Here is a 21,240-nt window from a genome sequence, read left to right on the forward strand (position 1 = left end):
TAAATTAATAATAATTAATTAATTCCCCTCTTGACTTTAAATTAATACGTGTTATTGTCGTAATCCGAAATATGACATTGTTTTATATAAAATTGTAATTTGCATGCGGAGATATTCCAAAAAACATCGTTAATTATTTAAAAAAATATTAATTTATATGTATCATTACGAAATTGAGTCTGTATACGTCGTCATAAAATTACTAAAGACGTTTTAAAGTTTTTTTTTTATTTTTTGAAAATAAGGGACGAGACGAGCAGGACGTTCAGCTGATGGTAAGTGATATGGCCTGCCCATTACAATGCAGTGCCGCTTAGGATTCTTGAAAAACCCAAAAAATCTGAGCGGTACAACAATTGCGCTCGTCACCTTGAGACATAAGCTGTTAAGTCTCGTTTGCCCAGTAATTTCACTAGCTACGGCGCCCTTCAGACCGAAACACAGTAATGTTTACACATTACTGCTTCACGGCCGAAATAGAGGCCGTTGTGGTACCCATAATCTAGCCGGCTTCCTGTGCAAAGGAGCCTCCCACTGGTAAACTGGAAGTATGTCGAAGTTCTTTCATTTTTTATAAGTTTTGTTTCACGGAAGTGATCATATCATAACACGTGTTTCTTCATTTAACGGAATGATAAATGTTCTTTGTTTTTAATTAATTTTTATTCATAAAAGTACAATAGGTAAAAAGTTATAACAATTTGTAATAACAGTAAACTTCAATCAGCTTCCTCGAAAAAAAATAACATTTTTGAGTTGAGACAGAATTCTTCCAAGGCAGTGATATATATACTCTATGGCCTATAAAAGCATTTTTTACCGTACTATAATGTCGCGAAAAAGCACAGTTTTATATTGCCACAGACAACTAAATCTATGTAAGGTATGGTAATTACATAGCCTGCGGCTCAAATCGCAACCCACGCCACTCGCGTTTTTGACCGTCTTTATACAACTGTTACATAAAATATTATTATAGTTATTTGGTTGGTAATTTTCTACTTAACTGACACTTATATGGCTGTATGTGGTTTCTTCTCCTCAGTAGTCCGCACCAAGAATTCATAAGTATTATTTTTAAGTACGTTATACTGTCGTATATTATGATACAGTTATAGAGTGCTCGTCGGTGCGTCGTGGGGCGGGTCGTTTTTTCCCTAATGTAAATGTAAGCGATGGCTGGTCCATACGTTATGCCCGGGAACGGGTGCTACTTGTGGTGCCTGGTTGTTCCTGTCTTCAGGGATTTTTATCTTTTATTTTTAAATAGAAAATATTACAAAACTTTAAGTTATTAGTTTAAAATTACTCACATTTTATTACTAATTTACAGTTATTGTGAATTGATACATCTACTGCACTCCTTATCTACTGTTTAGAGTTTTTAAGATCAATCAATAATTTATCTTTATTTTTTAACTTACACAAGTAAATAAAAACGTTTGAGTAGTTTTGGTGCATCACTATTCTTACATTTTATTGAAAATAAATTGTAAAACGATAAAGTTGTGAACGTTGATTTGAAAGAGTTGCAAGAATTATCTTACTTGCGACTTCTTCTATTAAAGCTCAACTTTTCCGAAGTGGTAATAAAATCTTTGTCATTCAAAAGTGTTTTCTTTTTGACCAGATAGAATAAATTATTTTTCTATTCCTTCTTTCTTTCATTCTAATAAACAAACATGAAAATTTGAATGGAAAACTTTTAAAAGCCGAACAAACAACTCTTATATATAAGATGAGTCTCATAAATAACTATTTAATCTTTTTTTTTTAGAAATTCGTATACATTTCAACGGCATTTTCAAATCCGGACAGATTAGTAATTGATGAAGTATTATATGAGCCCTCACAAAGATTGAAAGAAATTGGAAACTACTATGACAACCAGAAAGAGCATAATAAAAAAGAACTCAAGAAGCTTCTAGGTAAGATTAAATCTCATAATTACGTTTTTACTAACTTTCTTTTTTATATAAGAGGGGGCAAACAGGCAAGAGGCTCACGGGAAGGGGAGAGGTGAAGCAATCGCCCATAGATATCTGTAACAACAAGTGTCAAGAAATGCGTTTCCGGCCTGGGTCCCTAAGTCGTAACGGTACGGGAAAACCGCAGCCGGTAAATGATTCCACAAAGTGGCTGTGCGAGGTAAGAAATTTCTTACCTCGCACAGGCAAAACGCGCGGTTATGGAATGCCAGACGCCAACGTGATGCAGGTGGTGCTATGCACGTAATGTCCGGTGGTGAAATTCGGTCGCTGGAATCAATAGTTAGTACTTAGTTGATGTCTCAGCATCTTAAAGTACAATAAACAACTAAACCCCCAATCGCCTATTAAAAGGTCGTCAAAAAAATATCCGAGCGGCTTTGTATACACATAAACATTATCTTATACAGATAAGATTAAAACATGCATTCAAATTAACACCTTATTTCGTGGCAGTAATGTTCAAAGTCTATTGTATAAGCTCATTAGAAGTAGACTACGTCATGCGCGAGACGGATGCGAACACAAGGCAAGAACATTTTGTTTTAGCAATTGAAATATAATTATTTAGCGCAATGATTAAAAACGTCAAGTTAGTTACAAAATTTTGTTAATTTAAATGAACAATCTTCTGAAATACGACATTCCACCCTTTTTAGTTTTTTTAAAAGAAAATAAGGGACGAAACGAGCAGGACGTTCAGCTGATGGTAATTGATACGACCTGCACATTACAATGCTGTGCCGCTCAGGATTATTAAAAAACCCAAAAATTCTGATCGGCACTACACTTACTGCCCTCGCCACCTTGTCTCATTTGCCCAGTAATTTCACTAGCTACGGTATCCTTCATACTGAAAAACAGTAATGCTTACAAATTACTGCTTTGCGGCTGAATTAGGCGCCGTTGTGGTACCTATAATCTAGCCGGAATCCTGTGCAAACGATTCTCCCACTGGTAAAGTGAGTTTGGATAGGCTGTTATTTAGAGAGTTTTGCTTTAGACAATTTTTGAGCTTGATTATTTGTCAATGTATGTCAATGCTCAGCAATAAATAAACAAGAATTCTATTCAAAATCTTTAATCTATTTTGAAACGAAGCTATGGACTTACCCCCTTATTCATAATGGTCCGCTAACTTAAAACAGCCGCTAAGGAGTGTTTTTTCTCATTCTAACTTAGGTCAATAGAAGAAGACAGAGTGAGAATTAGCAATGCCTTAAGTTTGCAGTCTATTATGAATAAGGGGGTTATTGTATTCATTGCAAATTTATTCACTGCTTGTTTTATATGTTTTACAGATGGCATGCCGAACGCTTACACAATATCTAAAGCAATTTCTGAGCACATAGTAAGCACAGAACGGGGAAATATGTCTGTAATAGTGGTGAGACCATCAATCGGTGAGTACAATCTATTAACTACTCAAAACAGATTATGACGTAATATATGTGAACGGCTAAATGTACACGTGCTCGATGTAATCTCAGGACATCCTAGGAGAGATATATTATGTAATTAACACTCAAGAAAACTCATAATAATATTTGGATTCAACAAATATATTAGATACGTTATATCTCAAATGGTTTAAAGAACAGATAGTGCAGGCTTCCTGGAATCGAATTGTTAATATATTTTTATTACAATTTTGCATTTTAATGCCATTTAATATATTTATATTATCTATTAAATACCACTGGACAGGCTGTTCCATATGTTTGACAGCAATTTTGTTTGTGCCTATTTGAAGCGCCACTCGCGAGCGTCCAGAGAACTGATTTTGACGTATAATACAAATGGCTGCGAAAGAAGCGTGCTGTACGCTTCTCTCGCACTCCGAAGTAATTTTGCATTTTGAATAAATTTCGTTCGTTTTCCAGGTTATTTTTACTTCAGGAATCAATGTAATAAAGTACACATTTTTTTTTAAATAGTTATCCATCATCAATCGATGTTTGTTTAGCTGAGGTCGTCATCACTAGTTTTAGTACCGCAGACTTTCGCAAAGGCCAACAGCGCCAAAATGGCAAATATCAAAAGGCACAAAAGCACTTTGACAGCCGCCAGTCCAGTGGTAAATAGTAGAGGGCAGTGCCCTGACCGCCTAGTTTTTTTTTCAGTAATGAAGTTTAACAAACAAATTTATTAAATTAACGACATTACTTTTACTTAAACTAAACAATATTTCGGAGAATTCACATGGAAAGTAGCGAACACGAGCCGACGTCCACCGAGTCGAGATCAGACATGGCCGTAGGAGCGGGCGTGCAGTCTAACACTTGAACTCGTACCGAGCGGACGTGTCTGTTCCATCCACAGAATTAATTTGAATTTAAATTTTATAATAATCTGATATGTAAGCTATTCATAGTAGTTAATTTGTTGGTGCATAAAGTCGTATTATCCAGACAATATAAATTTACACACACCTGAAACACCTAGTGGCCCTTATATTATAAAAATAACATTTATATAATTATGCATATTTTTTACTATTTCCTTTATTTATTTTTCATTTAATTTTATAAAGTTCCTTATTATAAGGTTGGTATATAACTACTTGGTTCATCCGGTTCCGATACGAAAATTTTCGAGTTGTCCTAGCTTGAAACCATGACGTCTTCTTTACTTTTTATTTTCGGTTTCTATATAACATATGAATATTTGATCACCCTACTTTTAAATTTAGCTCCTTTTAATTTTATCTCCATTAAAAATTACTATAAACCGTCTGTTTTGATCACAAACTCAGTATGCATGAAACTAATTATAAAAAAGATAATTATAATAAAATCATATTATTATGTCCTTGTTTTGCCTTTATTCGACTATCACAATAAACTTACATAGTTTGCAGGATGTTTTTTTTATGGAATAGGAGGACAAACGAGCGTACGGGTCACCTGGTGTTAAGTGATCACCGCCGCCCACATTCTCTTGCAACACCAGAGGAATCACAAGAGCGTTGCCGGCCTTTAAGGAAGGTGTACGCGCTGTTTTTGAAGGTACCCATGTCGTATCGTCCCGGAAACACCGCACAAGGAAGCCACGAATTCCACAGCTTTGTAGTACGTGGAAGAAAGCTCCTTGAAAACCGCACTGTGGAGGACCGCCACACATCCAGATGGTGGGGATGATATTATCCTAACGTGGAAGGAAGGTGGAATTGTGTAAGTTTGCAGGATGTAGTTATGAAGTGTTTTAAGACAACCGCTGCGTTGCGTAATTCTTTATATAAAAAAATAATTTGATGTTTGAATAGAATTAATAAACTTTCAGTGACACCTGTAATAAAAGATCCATTGCCTGGTTGGGCGGACACCTGGATAGCAGCAACGGCACTGTTTAGTGATATGGCTCGAGGGCTAATGACCATAATGTATGGTAACGAACACATTGTTGGTGACTTAGTACCTGTGGATTATGTTTGCAATTTTACAATTATAGCAGCCGCTCAGAGCAAACCTCGGTAAGCACATGTCAAGTGTAGAAATTGAAGTTAAAAATCTTTTCTCAGTATCAGTGGTTGAATGAAATTTGACCTTTTTAAAAAAACTGACTTTTATTCTAATTGATATATCGAGCTCTTAAAACATTATAGGTTTTATAAGATTCAAAAAGTTCTTGTAATAGATTGTGTGTGAGTTGGAAAATTGCCAAAGACCAGTGGGAGACTCCTTTGGACTGGATGCCGGCTAGGATATGGGTACCACAATGGCGTCTATTTCTACCGTGAATCAGTAATGTGTAAGCATTACAGTGTTTCGGTATGAATGGCGCCTTAGCTAGTCAAATGAGACTTAACATGTTATATCTCAAGCTTACGAGCGCAGTTGTGGTGCCGCTCAGAGTTTTTTGGGGTTTTCAAGAACCCTGAGCGGCACTGAATTTTAATGGGCAGGGCGTATCAAATCAATATCTGATTGATTTGAGCAGGACGTTCACTAACGTCCTGCTCGTCTCGTCCGTTATTGTCAAAAAAAAAGTACAGCACAGTAGTTAATATTAAATCAACGAAATTTGAATATTTTCAGGTCTGATGATGTCCCAGTTTACAATTTTAGCACCAGTTCTGTAAATCCTATTACATATAAACGTGCATGTGGTCTGTTTGTTAAAGAAGCGAAAAATATAGGATACAGTAAGTTTATAAATGTACCTACGATCATTTCATGTTCTCCATGTTAACCACATTTAAATATTAAATTGGATGGTGAAAAACTACTTATTAACCGACTTCAAAAAAGGAGGAGGTTCTCAATTCGTCGGTCTGTTTTTTTATGTTTGTTACCTCAAAACTTTCGACTGTGTGAATCGATTTTGATAATTTTTTTTTATTTGAAAGCTGGTGCTTCCCGTGTGGTCCCATTGTAATTTGGTCCAGATGTGACAATAGCATCTATGAGAAAACCATAAAAGTCTTAAATTTGCTTTCTTCTTACACATATTTAGACAAATTGTTGGTTAGTGTACTTCAAATTCACAAAAAATAAAATATAAATTTACAAAAAAAAACAACCGATTTCAAAAACACTATTCCAAAACTTCTATCTTATTAATTAATCTAATTCTAGTTACGATTATTTTAATTTTTGGGGTCGGTGTCAGCCAAGATAGGCTTGTAACTACATACATATTATAGGTGAGATGTGCTTGAGTCGTGAGGAGGCGAGAGGCGAGAGTGCCTCGCGGCGGAAGGACACTGATTCCAAAAATAACAATAATCGTAACTAGAATAAGATTAATTAATTAGATTGAATAAAAATACGCAATGATTTTTAATCTTTTAACTGCATATTATATCTATTGTTTTGGAATAATGTTTTTGAAGTCAGTTGTTTTCTTGTTAATTTTTTTTTTATAATTTATTATATCTTAAGTGTATTTTAGACTTCATTGTTTAATGCAGTACTTACCTTTGTAGTTGTTTTGTTGTTTGTTTGTTTTATTTTCTAGGTTCAAGAGTTCCTGATAAAATATTGCAAACAGAATCAGATTTAGTTGCTCGTACCGTAGTGTTACTACATCAATATATTCCGTCGTTTTTCAAAGATATTGGACTTCGTGTTACGGGAAGGACACCAAGGTACTTTTGATTCTTATGAAAATTTAAAAACGATTTTGTAATTTATTTGTTGCAGGCCACTCAGAATTTTTTACAAAAAAAGTTTTTATATATGATGCACTGGTCAGTTATTATTTATTTTGAAAGCATACACCTAGAAACATTCATAAAGTATTAATATAGAAATATTCTAATTTCAAATTCAAATATTTTTATTCAAATTAGGATTTAAAATCACTTATTGAACGTCAAAAACTACCACCCATTCAAAAGAGACTGCCTCAGACCTGAGAAGAACAGGCGCAAGAAACTCAGCGGGATTTTTTAATATAAAATATGGATTACAATGCGATATCGTATAATAAACATTTATAATTTAAGACCCTGAGGGTGTTCGCTTTATCCCCAGTCCGGTGTCATTAAGAAAATCATTTATGCTAAAGTAACCTTTCCCACACAAACGTTTCGTTTTGTACATTTTCTGGGATCATATTCTAGAAAGCATATACATCGCCCAACAAAAGACTTACTAAATCAACCCAAAACCGAGTAGTAGGCATAACAAGTTTATGTTTGTTCCTCAAAATATTATGCCCTCCAACATTTACGAGGTAATTTAATTTATCGAGTGTGAAAAATTAAGTTTTTGCGCGATGATTACTTATGTTAGAAAATTTCGTATGAAACCGGACGAATATTATCATAGACATCGTAATATAGTATTTAACAATGAAGGTTTAAGGAAACGGTTAACCACTGGAACAATAAACTTAACCGCAGTCGACTAACTTTTATTTTTATAACGCGTTAGGTTATTTTACGATATCTAAATATTAGACGTGTATTTTTTGTGCGTCTTCCGTCATATTAATAATATTTAAGTTCTCTGAGAACGGCTGGATCACTTGGCGTTGCGTAGAGAGGTCCGCGTCGCTTCATTGTGTGTCTTCTACCGCATTTATCACTGGGAGTGTTCCGAAGAGCTGTTTCACCTGATTCCTGTCGCCGAATTCCACCGTCGCATGACAAGCTACAAAAATACAATATCATTCCCATTATCTGGATGACAAAGTCAAAGAAACTTTATTTAATTAGGCTTAAACTAAACGCTTTTGAATCTTCACTATAGATATTTCTTTTAAATTACTGAATCTACAATATTATGTTCGGAAAAAGTTGAGGTGATCTGTGGCATGACGCTGACGTGATAGATGTATGGCGTTATTCCAAAGGGCGACTTTCAAGGGACTCTCTTCCACGTACACCCTAGCCGTGAGCTTCCTTGTGCGGTGTTTCTAGGACGATACGACATGGGTATCTTCTTTCTAAAAGACCGGCAACACTCCTGTGATTCCTCTGGTGTTGCAAGAGAATGTGGGCGGCGGTGATCACTTAACATCAGGTGACCCGTACGCTCGTTTGTCCTCCTCTTCAATAAATAAATAATGAAATGTTGCCACCGTAACTCTCACGTGATACTCGACAAAATAATAATAGGGCGAGAAAAAGTCATTTCGCAAAATCTCTTCGGCTGTACTGTAACTGTTATCTGGCTGGTTTTTATGGCATTAGAAAGGTTACATTAAAAAAAAAGGAATTAATTAAGTAGTGTTCGTAAGAGTAGCATAAAGTTGATTCAAGCGTTTTTAATCTGGGAATTTTGATGTCCTTTTTGTCACCTCAGAATTTTTAGGCAGTGGTGAATTAACAAGAAGAGAAGACTGCCTTATCTTGTCTACGTTGATTGGTTATGTTAATGTGGACTGTAATAATATGATATGTATTTCACTGGTTATATTATTATGTTCGAAGCTATAATGATGCGGTGATAAACTAAAAGTTAGTTATGCTACTGTTGTGTAATAAGGGGTATTAAAACACGAATGTGTGTTATAGTATCACATGAGTGTTTTAATACCTAATTATCAACAGTTGCATACAAGACTTTATCTACACCCATAATATGAACCCTCTATAAAACATTCTGAAACAGTTAGCTTACTGCTAACATTAAAAAAGCCAGTCCTAGTAACCATTACATCATCCAAACGAGTGTTCGAAGACTAGACGAACTTCAGGTGAATAATTATTGTTTTTTGAAAATCTGTTATTATTTATACAATTACGTCTGGTATATTATCAAAATTTTCCCTTCAAATAATTTATCACACATGAGAATTCTCTCTGAACTCAATTATTTTCTTCTGAATTCAGTCAACATCTCCTGAGGATACCTTGTGTGAACCAGATGCGAAACGCGTATCGAATTGGATAAAGATAAATCTTAGCAGAATTAACATTCTATAAACTCATAATATTTGGATACAGATAGTGTCTGCTTCGATGCACTCATAAATGCGCCTCAAATCAATATCTCGGTAACAGTTTTTACGGTAACTGATGACAATTGTCTCCACAATTGTAATGATAAACTATTTTATTAAGGATAAGCTTAGTAACTATTTGCACTTTTGCGCGAAGTAAATCGCCAAAACCGGATCTTTTCCATATTCCTTGCTTTGTTGGTTACCAATCCTAACTGCGATTTATTGTACATTATGGATTTATATACTTCCATCTGCTAGGCTCCGTAAAATTGCAAAATCTTTTGTGTTGTGCTTTATAATAAACTCCCAAATGATATAAAAATACTACCAATTAAATAATTTTAATGTATCGTAAAAAATTAATTAACATTTAAGGCCTATTAAAATGTGAAAGATTATTTGAATGATAAAGATAGTCAGGATTAATGTTTCTAAATTTATTGTAAATGAATATTGTTATACTCATTTGAATGCTATTGTAACTTTTGTACTTCATCCTGTCTTGCACTAAGTAACTTATAAAGTTTTACAGTGAATAAAGTTTTTTTTGAATTTGAATGTTAGATTAATTTATAAATTATTAGTATAGTAACTGTTCTAAAACTATAATACTACATATTATGTTTTAGAAAATTTTCTTTACAATATCTTCCGTTTAAAATTTTCAGGTACCTCCAGGAAAGTAAGCGCAGTTCCTTACTCCGTGAACTCCTGAAGCCGTTTACCACAACCTCATGGCTTATAAATTCTCAAAACACTCAAGCACTGATTGCGTCACTAGATGAAAAGGACAAAACTATGTTCTCTTGTGATGTATCTGATATTGATTGGGAAAAGTATATGCCTATATTCTGTGCAGGCGTTAAGAAGTATCTCATAAATGGTAAAGTTAAATAATACTGTGGCCGTAAATAATGTTAAGGTAATAAAACAACAAAACTATTCTACTTCGACAATGTTTTGGAATTTTGAGTCCAACGGTGAGTTTTGTAAGCAGGTCGCAAAGGTATTAAAATGTTAGCAGTCTTATATTTAAATAATAATTATAAAATGCAGCGTGCTGCTACAACAATTGTGGCATTAAATTAACACACAAGAACAACTATCTAACAGTAATCATAAAAAAAATTCTAAAAATTAAAGGGAAATAATTTAAAGTTTCAAACATACAGATTATGTTGTTAAAACTTCCGTGAGACATTGTTTACTTATTTATTAATACGGCTTAACTCATGCTTTATCGGTGTGGGTACCGACTAGTTTCATATCATTCGGAGGTTCTTCATCAGGGTGAGTGTAGTGGGTTCGCGATAACGTCCCGTCTGTTACTGCGGACATGGGCTCGTAGTGCGCGGCTTGACAGGGCGTGGGGTGTGTCACTATTGGTGTCCACGGGTGCACCAAATTTACTCACAATATCAACGTGATCATCGGCACTATTGGTCTTATTGCAACAAGCGTTTAGTAATACTTGTTTCCAAGTAGGTGGCAGAGCCCAACCCTTGTCTCTATTAAAATTAGGTCGACGGTCGATTTCTATGGCATTTAGCAGCTTGCGAGGCACAAAGTTTTTATCGCGAGCCAATATTTTCACCCTATCGAACCTAATATTTAATTTTAGGGCATGCTCTGCCACTGCCGAGGTGATGAAGGACCTCCGAATGGTCCGAAACTAGTCGGTATCCTCACCGATAAAACGTGAGTGAAGCCGTATTAATAAATAAGAACAGATTATGTTTTTAAAAAAAAACGATTACCCTTTCGTCTCCGCCGCGGCGATGGACAAGTAGGTGTCAATACCTACGCTAACACGCGGCTACTAGATTACTCACAGGTTGTGCCGAGATGATATTATAGAAAATTGGTTTATTTAGGTGAATTATGCATAATTCATTTTTTTTGATCACAGCAGTGTAGTTCTACCCGTGCGTTCATTTAGTGTCGACATTATAGCTCCACGCTGTTTTAGTAGGTCTTGACTAGCAGAATGTCAGTTTGGGGTTGTGCCACTACATTATTATTCTGCCTAAAAAAGAGATGTACTTCTATTGTCGGCAGATTAAGTCGGTATGGCTGCGAGTGTAATTTATTAAAGCTAACAGGTACATGAGACTAGCGTGACGGGCGCAGTATGATGCAATTTGAGTGGTTCTTGTTTAATAAGTTATAGTTTAGGTTTGTAACTATTTAAATATAGTTGAAAACATTGATATACCAAATTAGATTATTGATAATAAAAATAGATAATTTAAGTGTACTCATTTTATATATATTTTAATTTTATTTAAGTATTCATTAATGGCTTAATTGGTTGGGTAAGAAGGAATAATTACTACTCAAATTTATTTTGTACCAATTAATTTATATCTTATTACTTTTATTACTCTTATAATCGATATAATTTTTGTTATTGTTTTTAACTGTATTCTTCTCCTCTGGGATTAAATACAAATTTCATTTCTTCTAAAATTTATGGGCGATACGGGATTCAAACGCCCTAGCGCTCTTACCAATCAAGCAAACCTTATGAATGACACAAATGATCCATATATTTTGGTAATTGTGTTCATTTCATAATCACTATTCCAACACATACTGGGATGTTTATATTTTCATATGATATACATCTAAACAATTAACTATATTTACTAGAAGAAATATAAGAATAATTGTGGAGCATTTAATTAACAAAGCTTATTAATTAGGTTTGTCATATTGCGCAAAATATTTTCTCTCTTGACTATTCAATGTTAAATGTTAAAAAAGAAGTAGAAAAAGAAGAAGTAGAAAAGTAGTTAAAAAATAACTAAAAAAACACACTATTTTCTAATTAAAAATTAACATCAATTCCTGCCTTAAAGACGATAGATGAAAATTATATGAATTAACAAAAATTTCATTTTGTATATTGAAAAATGTAATAATTTTATCAAATTAATGTATTGTCACTTGTCCTCGATAAATCTACGAAGTTTTAACGAAATCTGGTCGCCCAATGAGTCGGTTACAAACAAACATACATATAGGTGAAGCTAATAAAAAGCGTGTAAAAATAGCATTCTTTGCTTTGAGCTTATCATAAATTATTTTCTTTTTTAATTTTTAGCTAATCCATAATATGATGTACTTAATAATTCAGCTTTTATTTCTCCCGCTATTTATTTTATTATTTTTGTGTTATTTCTTATTATTTTATTGTTTACTAATAAAATATATTAAGTAAAATAGCTTTTTAAAATAATTATGTATTTTACTTATGATGAAATAAATATATTTTTGTAATCGTTGTCACGAGAATTTTATTTTTTATGCATCAGTATTTATGTGACGTATATCAAAATGCTGAAGTTATGTCTGAGTTGGAATTGAAATGGAAATTAATGTCTGGCATAATACTACACTAAAACCAGGTATGTTAAATGGATTATTTGGTGTACAGGAAATAATAAATGAAATGAAAATTATTTATTTGCATGAATCGTGTATAGTGCATAATTTATGGAGTAGACTTAGTTCTCTTGCATACGCAGTAAAAAACATTCGCTCCCAGACATTGAAACTGCAAGAATAGTTCATTTTACCTACTTTCACAGCATTATGTCATATGGTATATTATCATGGGGTTATGCTGCTGATATTGATTCTATTTTTGTGCTGCAGAAAAGGCAATTAATGGTATAGGACCAAGAGAGTCGCTTAGATATTAATTAAAAGATTTTAAAATTATGTCTGTTTGTAATCAATATATACATAAAAATTACATGTTACAATTTCACAAAAGTTAAACTTATGTATTTTAAAAATAATGCAATCTAGTAAAATAATACAATGTTGAACCATAAAATTTATTAAAAATAACAACTATAATACTAATTAATTCCATAATGTAATGTCGTTTACGTAATCATTAATATTGCAATAAGCCTTCGACATGAAGACTCACTCGCGTGGACGCGCTTAATAAATGAATTACATTTATTTATTGATAATTCACTTACGTTTTTGTGCAATTTATTGTGAAATTAAATACAATTGCATGCAAAAGAATAATGTATTTTTAATAACTTGTTGACGTTTGATGATAATAAAGAAATTTTGTCATTGGCATGCAAGACTATATGATACTTGTTATTTATAAAAATGGCAGATCATTAATATATACTAAAAACAGGAAAGGTCCCAGTTTTGAGCCTTGAGCTTCTATTGAAACCGAAGAACCAGAGAATTGCTTTCCATTTACTTTTACGAATTGGATTCTTCCTTGTAAATATGATTTTAACTAGTAACTACTAGACTCATTGAGCACATCTTTGACGCCTGGGAAGAGTCACAGGATGCATGGGCATTTTTTGTGATTTGTCCAAAGCATTTGACTGCGTCCACCATGAAACTTTACTCCTAAAACTAAAGCACTATGGAGTGAAAAATCTGTTAAAATTGAAAGAGTTCAGATAGTCGATGTAAATGGCAAACGGTCTTCGGGTACACCAGTGGAAATAGGTGTTCCACAGGGTTCTATTCTCGGTCCTTTCTTGTTTCTTATATATATTAACGATCTACCGTTTGTGGTAGATGATAGCCATGAGTTTGTATTATTTGCTGATGATACTTCACTAATTTTTAAAGTGAAGCAACGTGCAGATATTGATGACAAGGTAAACAATGCACTCTCAAAGATAGTGCGTTGGTTTGAGACGAATAATCTGCACTTAAACAGTAAAAAAACGTGTTTACGGTTCGTTGCACCAAACACAGCGGAGGTACAAACCAACGTACTTATAAATGACCAGAGATTGGAACTTGTGGACACTACGGTCTTCTTGGGTATCACGTTAGATAATAAGCTTCAGTGGGGTCCACATATTGCCCATCTAGCAGAAAGACTCAGCTCTGCAGCATATGCAGTTAGAAAGATTAGAGAGTACACGAATGTTGCGACCGCTAGATTAGTATACTTCAGTTATTTTCACAGCATCATGATGTACGGTATTTTACTATGGGGTCATGCTGCTGACATTGATATAGTGTTTGCTCTGCAAAAGAGAGCTGTTCGTGCTATATATCATCTTGGTTATAGACAGTCTCTCAGGGAAAAATTTAAAGAAATAAATATTATGACTGTTCATTCTCAGAACATTTATTAAAATTTAATATACGTTTACAAAAATCGTCACCTTTTTGCTCTTAATAGTGATTTTCATTATTATAACACTAGAAATAAGGGATTGCTTGCTTCATAAGATACATAATAGCTTTAAGGGGAAATGTAGACACTTTTATAATAAAGTCCCAGCCACTGTTCAGGCATTATCTATAAACAAATTTATATGTTTTATAAAAAAAATGGCTATGTCGTTAATCCTATTACTCCACTGCTAATTATCTAAATGATCGGACAGCCTGGGACTAGATTGTGATTATTTTATAGCGATAGAAATGATTGTACAGTATTGTATATTTTTATTGAAAAGAGGGCAAAAAAAGAATGCTGGGAGAGTTTCTTGCGCTTCTTCTTCTCTCTCAGAGCGCCATTTGTTTTCGAAGCGGTAGCAGTATCTAGTAGTTATTAGAAATGACATCAAAAAGAATTCTAAAGGAATCAATTTTGAGAAAATAAATGCCTTTTAACAGACACCGTAATGATATAATTTATTAATAAGAGTCTGACATTCATAAAAATGGCCATTTTATTAATAATTGAAACAAAAATAAACTGTTAGTACCCACTTCTAGGCTAAAAAAACCTTAACAAATCATTTATCGGCAATTGCGTTAGATTTTATAATAAGCTTCCTGAAAACATAATGAAAATGTCCATCAACAAGTTCTAACCCTATATTAAACATAAAATTATAAAAAAAATCGTATTATTATTTAGGTAAATGATTATGAAGATGATAAGAAAGTTTGGGTATGAATTGCTCTTAAGGATTTAAGATTTAACTCTTAATAAATTTTAATATTAATAATTATGAATTATATTATGCAAATTTAAGCAAAACGAATTAATTGTAATTGTAATTGCATAAAATGTAGATGAACATTCTTTTTTGTTATTTGGTTGCGTTCTGGTGACAGGCTTCGTCATATTCGCTTAAACTGCTTGCGGTAGCGACATGGGACTGGTCGTTCCCTTCCCTAAAAAATAGTAGAGTGTGGCGAAGGCTGGTCCATGCATCATGCTCGTGAACGGGTGCTACATGTGGTGGTAGGATGTCCTGTTACCAGTAACTCTGTTTTATATTTTTTAAAATTAAACCGGTACGACTAGTCGTAACAGTTAACCTAGGTTAAACAAGTTTCTCCTATCGCCCTTTGGACAAACCCGTTTAGCCTACGCTGAAATAGTTAAGCCTAATGATGATAATGAATAAGTACACTTCAGGATAAATGGGTTTGGCCTAGTCTATACTGATTATGCCTCTCGAAAAATCTGACTTTTGACGAGCGGTTTATGGTGGTACTCGTAAAGTTTCGGGCGTTACCTTACCAGCATTTACATCTTCAGTTCACAGCATGCAGCCTTTGGTTAATATAGTTGTAAATTATGTACAAGGTTACTCAGAGATTGCATATTTGAACGAAGCTAACAATGCTTGGCTTAATATTGCAAATATTGAAAACAATCCGGACGATTTGAAGTGTCAAAAAGCATGTGACGCACTTCTTTGTTTGTCTTTTGATCACATCTACAGACAGAACAGAGCGTTCTCGTCATTAGGTCGTAACACAAAATGAGTAGTGTTTTTGTTTACAAGCGTTGCCTTCTGCGCCGATTGAAACAATACTTGATTAATTATTAATTATGATATTGTAAATATGCGTATCACTCCGGATAGGTATAAAATTAAATGAAATACATCAATGCCGATGTGGTGTGTAAGTACATGCTCTTGGGTGGCACGGGCTATCCTGCCTTAAATTAGCAGGCCGTATCAATCATTGTCTTAATATACCAGCTATTTTAGAGCCAAATCGTATTACCCGACGCGATGGCAAACGGCCTGATTGATTGACCCTGGTGGCTTGGGCACGGGGAAGGGCACTGGGGTGGCAACTTGCGCCGACATTCTAGCTCTTTCTCATGTCTAAGTTAGTCAGTTGATGCTGGGGCTGCTGCTTCGACTGCCGAAGACAGCAAACGTGGCAAAAATGTCAGTCTTAGTGAGTCTTACATCATTCTACAGTTCGGTACCGAGACCCTTTGTCCGTGAGGTCCAGAGGCGCGAAGAATGTCCTAAGTACTATCTACGCGCGTAAATGGGGCTATTGGGAACCCAAGCGCTGGCAGCTATTTGCCTAGCTATCCAACGCGGAAATGCTGCCAGTATAGGTCCACCTCAGTGCGGTTTTCGAGGAGCTTTCTTCCACGTACTACAATGCTGTGGAATGAACTTCCTTGTGCGGTGTTTGTGGGATGATACGACATGGATACCTTCAAAAAAAGCACTTACACTTTCCTTAAAGGCCGGCAACGCTCCTGTGATTCCTCTCGAGTTGCAAGAGAATGTGGCCGGCGGTGATCACTTATCACCAGTTGACCCGTATGCTCGTTTGTCCTCCTTTTTCCACAAAAAAAAGTATTCTTGGTGCATTTCCCCGTAATGATAGATTAAATTTAATGTAATCATAGAATTGTAAGTATAGTAATAAAATTTGTTTTGTTTTAGTAAATTTATATCATTACTAGTGGACCCAACAGACGTCCTGTACACACGTCTTAAATTTGCAAAATCTGTCCAGCCGTTAAGAGGAGTTCTTATTTATATGGACGGAGAGAATTATATTATGTGGACGGAATTGAGAATCTAAACCAATCTCAAATTCACTGCAACAAACAAAAAAATCATCAAAACCGGTCCAGCCGTTTAGGAGGTAGTTTAATTGTGAATCTAAACCATTCTCGAATCCACCTGAAAACACACACCAATCTCAAATTCACTGGAACACACAAAAATATCATCAAAATCGGTCCAGCCGTTTAGGAGGTAGTTCAATTGTGAATCTAAACCATCCTCGAATCCCCTTGAACTCACACAAAAAATTTCATCCAAATCGGTCTAGCCGTCTAGGAGGAGTTCAGTGACATACACACTCACAGAAGAATTATATATATATAAAGATTATATTATACTGATATTATCATAACGAAAGCTTACTAAATGTAATTTTTTAGCAGTAAGCATTATCTATTGAATTTTTCTGTAATTCTAAAGAGGTTGCATCGTCTTGTACTTGGTGCTATGGTATATTCCTATTAGTTCTGATTTTAGCCAATTTAAATAATGAAGCGCTTATGAGACTGAAAAATAAGTTAAATTTAGGATTAAATATGATGAAACCGCAACCACAGCCGCAACACGAATGTCCGCAGCATTTTCGTATAAACACACAAACGTTGTGACCTCAAATAAGATAGAATTCAAAATTATGAAATATTTATTTTCTACTCAGTTAAAGCCTGTAGAATACTTGTTGTACCAGTTTGAGCATAAGGTTTGTTTAATGGAACACTTCTTATGAGAGCAGTACAAATAAAAACACATGCTTAGATTTATATTAATAAATAATCTAATGTTTAGGGCCAGAAAATTTCAATTGTACAATTATAAATTGGAACTGATAATCTTTTCACATCTTTCATCAACTTCGCGATACAAAGGCGACAGATAAAAGAGGCAGTGCGAAGGGGGTAGAGTACGTTTTTTAGAGTACGTAATTGGATTATAATTATAATTTAAATCATGAAAGTGTGTTTACAGTAAGGGATAATTATTAGGTTTTATTTATATTTTTAGGAAATTATAAACTCATTTTGACAAAAAAATAACGGAACTTCGATTGACTATCTTCTTTAAAACTACCGACAGTAAAATAAAAAAAAATAACTTTATCGAGTGTGGCCTCCACTGGCTGAAATAAATGCTGCAATTCTTCGTGGCATGCTTTAGACGAGTATTTTATGAGTTCTTAGGTAATACGCCACCATTCGGCCGTAATAGCAATTATAAGCTCTCGAATGTTCTGTGGGGCTGGGTGCAAATCTCTAACAAATCGCTTTAGAACGTCGCGATGCTCAATGGGATTGAGGTCGGGACTTCGTGCTGGCCAAACTAAACAGTGCATCACGAATTCAGTTAAGCAAGTGCCATCCAGAAACCACAGCAGCACTTTGTGCAACAGCGAACACTTGTCGTCGTACATAAGGGATTAGGCTGGAGTTCCGTGTACATATAGAGAGCCACTTTATACGAAAATGAACTCTGTACGATCATCAGAAGTTAAGCTAACCCAAAACATGACAGAGCCCCTACCGTATGGCATAATTTCTTCAAAACATACCTCTGCATAACGCTCTCCTGGTCTTCTTAGCACTTCTTAGTCCTTATCAAATAAAAAGATTCTGGCTTCATCAGAGAATTAAAATCTTTCTCCAATCAACATCTTTCCACGTCGCGCAATTTTGGCAAAATCTCAGTCTTGCAATACTGTATCCTCGAAGTAATTTAGGACCCCTAGCTGATCTTCGATTGTATATATCGACTTCTAGAAGTCTCCTCCTGACAGTTGGTAAAACTCAAATTTACAACATCTTCAAGATTGATATTGATGTTATTGTAGGTGGACTTCCAATTTAGTAAAGCTTGGCCCGCAATGTATCGATCGTCCCTCAGCTCAGTACATCGTTTTCTTCCTGGTCCCGGTCTTCTCTTCAAAAAACCGGTTTCTTAAAACCTAGTCCAGGACCTCTGAACAGTGGAACGACTGATACTAAGCCGTTTCGATACATAGCATCAAGAACAGCCATCTTGAAGAAATGTCACAATATTGCCAACGATGATTATTATGTCTGCCATATTACGGAAAAAAATTTGCCATAAAAAACCAATTTGAACAACTTTACATCAACATCAAGACATAAATATTACAAAAAAATCATGCTCCCATACTATACGGACCCATCACTTAGTTTTCATTTATTTTTCTTTCATCCATCCAACAATTGAAATCTCCAAAGTGCTTAGTAGTGTCTTGGCTAGTATTATTTCTAATTCATCATGACATAAATCCTTTGCGTCTTCAGTACCGAAGTCTCTAGGGACATATAATTTTGCAACTGATATTAATGCCAATTCTGATATTTGAATACAAAGCTTTGCATTTCTGTCCCCTTAAATAAAATTCTTATAGCAGTAATTCTTCAGGAGGAAAACAACTCCCAAGTACCTGAGATGTACTTATCGTATTCTTTTATTGCCTTGCTAACTACTCTAACTTGACATAAGCCGTTGGGCAAAATTGGGCCATCGACACAAAATTTTGATATCAAAAATTATTAAAAAAACAAGTTAATGTCTGTTCATGGTACCAACATAATAGTTGTACATACATAAAATTATGAAGAATATAATATTGAGAGCCAACAGTTAAGATGCTTATTTCTTTAAATTTTGCTCTCAGTGATTTTTTAGGACCTACGTTATAAGTAACTAGCGATTAGCTAGATTATAAATAAGACTCAACTATTTTTGAAAATATATAATCCAAGAATAGAATAACAAATTAATAATAACAACTTGTCTTCTGTCCATATACAATAATAATGTTAAACACAATAATTTCAGTTAAGAATGAACTTAAATTATTTCAGATAATTATGATTGAATTTTTATCATATTATTTGATTTAGCAAGAATAAAAAGTGAATTCAAATCTGAAACACCTATTCATTTAATTTATTAGTAATTCATTATTTATTTAAATTTGCATGTGGGAGGCTCCTTTGCACTTATGCCAGCTAGATTATGGATACCGGTGCCTATTTTTGTCGTGTGTAAATATTATTGTATTTTGGTCTTAAGGGCGCCGTAGCTTTCGAAATTACTGGGAAAATTAGACTTAACATCTTTTCGAAAGATGGCGGACGCAATTGTAGTGCCGCTCAGAATTTTTGGAGTGTTTCAAGAATCCTGAGCGACACTGCACCGGTAATGGGCAGGGCGTATTACTATCAGCTGAATGTATTGCTCGTCTCGTCCCTTATTTGCATAAAAAATTCTTAATTATTCATTTGAAGTTGTAAAGTATAAGGAATTTATCATGAAAACGTATAATCGTTCTACCAAATAGTAAAATGCATTGAAAATACAGTTTTATTTAGATAAAATAGTGTCATCATACTGCTGATTCAACCAACATCAATATTCATCAGGTCATCAGATCATAACAGGTAACCTAAGCCTATTTTGCAATTTCTTTGATTAACTCGAGTGTTACACATTTGACCTTTCAGTGCCCCTGAAAACGTGATCTGGAAATGTCTCGAAACGTCGGGTTAACTAAAATAATAACAAAAATGTAACTTATACCCAAAAATCTAATTTAAAAACACAGATACACGCGTTTTATTCCTTTAAAAGCGTTTTATTAAAATAAAATTTGAAATCATAATATTATAGCCAAATGACGAAAAATTTAAGCTTATTTTCTGTATATAACTAGGTATTTCTAATATACAAATACCACACACTTTATAGCTAAAACAAGTCATATTTTTTTGCAAATTTTTAGTAAAATAATTAAATATAAAATTAAATTATATAATTTTATAATAAAAAAAATCTTTTCGATAGTCATAGATACTATTTATTGAAGACAGCGCTTTATAACAGATTTATGTTAATATATCTAAAATGATATGTTTTATAGTAATCATATTATCGTCATAATTTTGGTGTTTAATTTCAGAACCTCTCCAATAATTTTGTTATTTTTAAGTTGGTAATTTCTTCTTTAACGTTTTGTAACATATAAAATTATTAGGGAAGGAATTTTTATAATAATTTATACTAAGATT

The 21,240-nt window shown here is 34.0% G+C and overlaps 1 protein-coding gene across 2 annotated transcripts in view; it reads left to right on the forward strand.

Annotated features, from left to right (window-relative positions):
• LOC126967998 (putative fatty acyl-CoA reductase CG5065) overlaps positions 1-12,680 on the forward strand; it is a 50,190-nt gene extending 37,510 nt beyond the window's left edge. For both annotated transcript variants that reach the window (XM_050812764.1, XM_050812762.1), the window contains exons 6-11: positions 1,778-1,928; positions 3,290-3,391; positions 5,271-5,460; positions 6,026-6,132; positions 6,948-7,077; positions 10,052-12,680. In XM_050812764.1, the coding sequence (XP_050668721.1) occupies positions 1,778-1,928; positions 3,290-3,391; positions 5,271-5,460; positions 6,026-6,132; positions 6,948-7,077; positions 10,052-10,280 (909 nt within the window). In that variant the 3' untranslated portion in view covers positions 10,281-12,680. The remainder of the gene's footprint in view (positions 1-1,777; positions 1,929-3,289; positions 3,392-5,270; positions 5,461-6,025; positions 6,133-6,947; positions 7,078-10,051) is intronic.
• Positions 12,681-21,240: the final 8,560 nt, after the last annotated feature.

The sequence above is a fragment of the Leptidea sinapis genome, chromosome 14 (assembly GCF_905404315.1).
Source record: "Leptidea sinapis chromosome 14, ilLepSina1.1, whole genome shotgun sequence".
NCBI lineage: Eukaryota > Metazoa > Arthropoda > Insecta > Lepidoptera > Pieridae > Leptidea > Leptidea sinapis.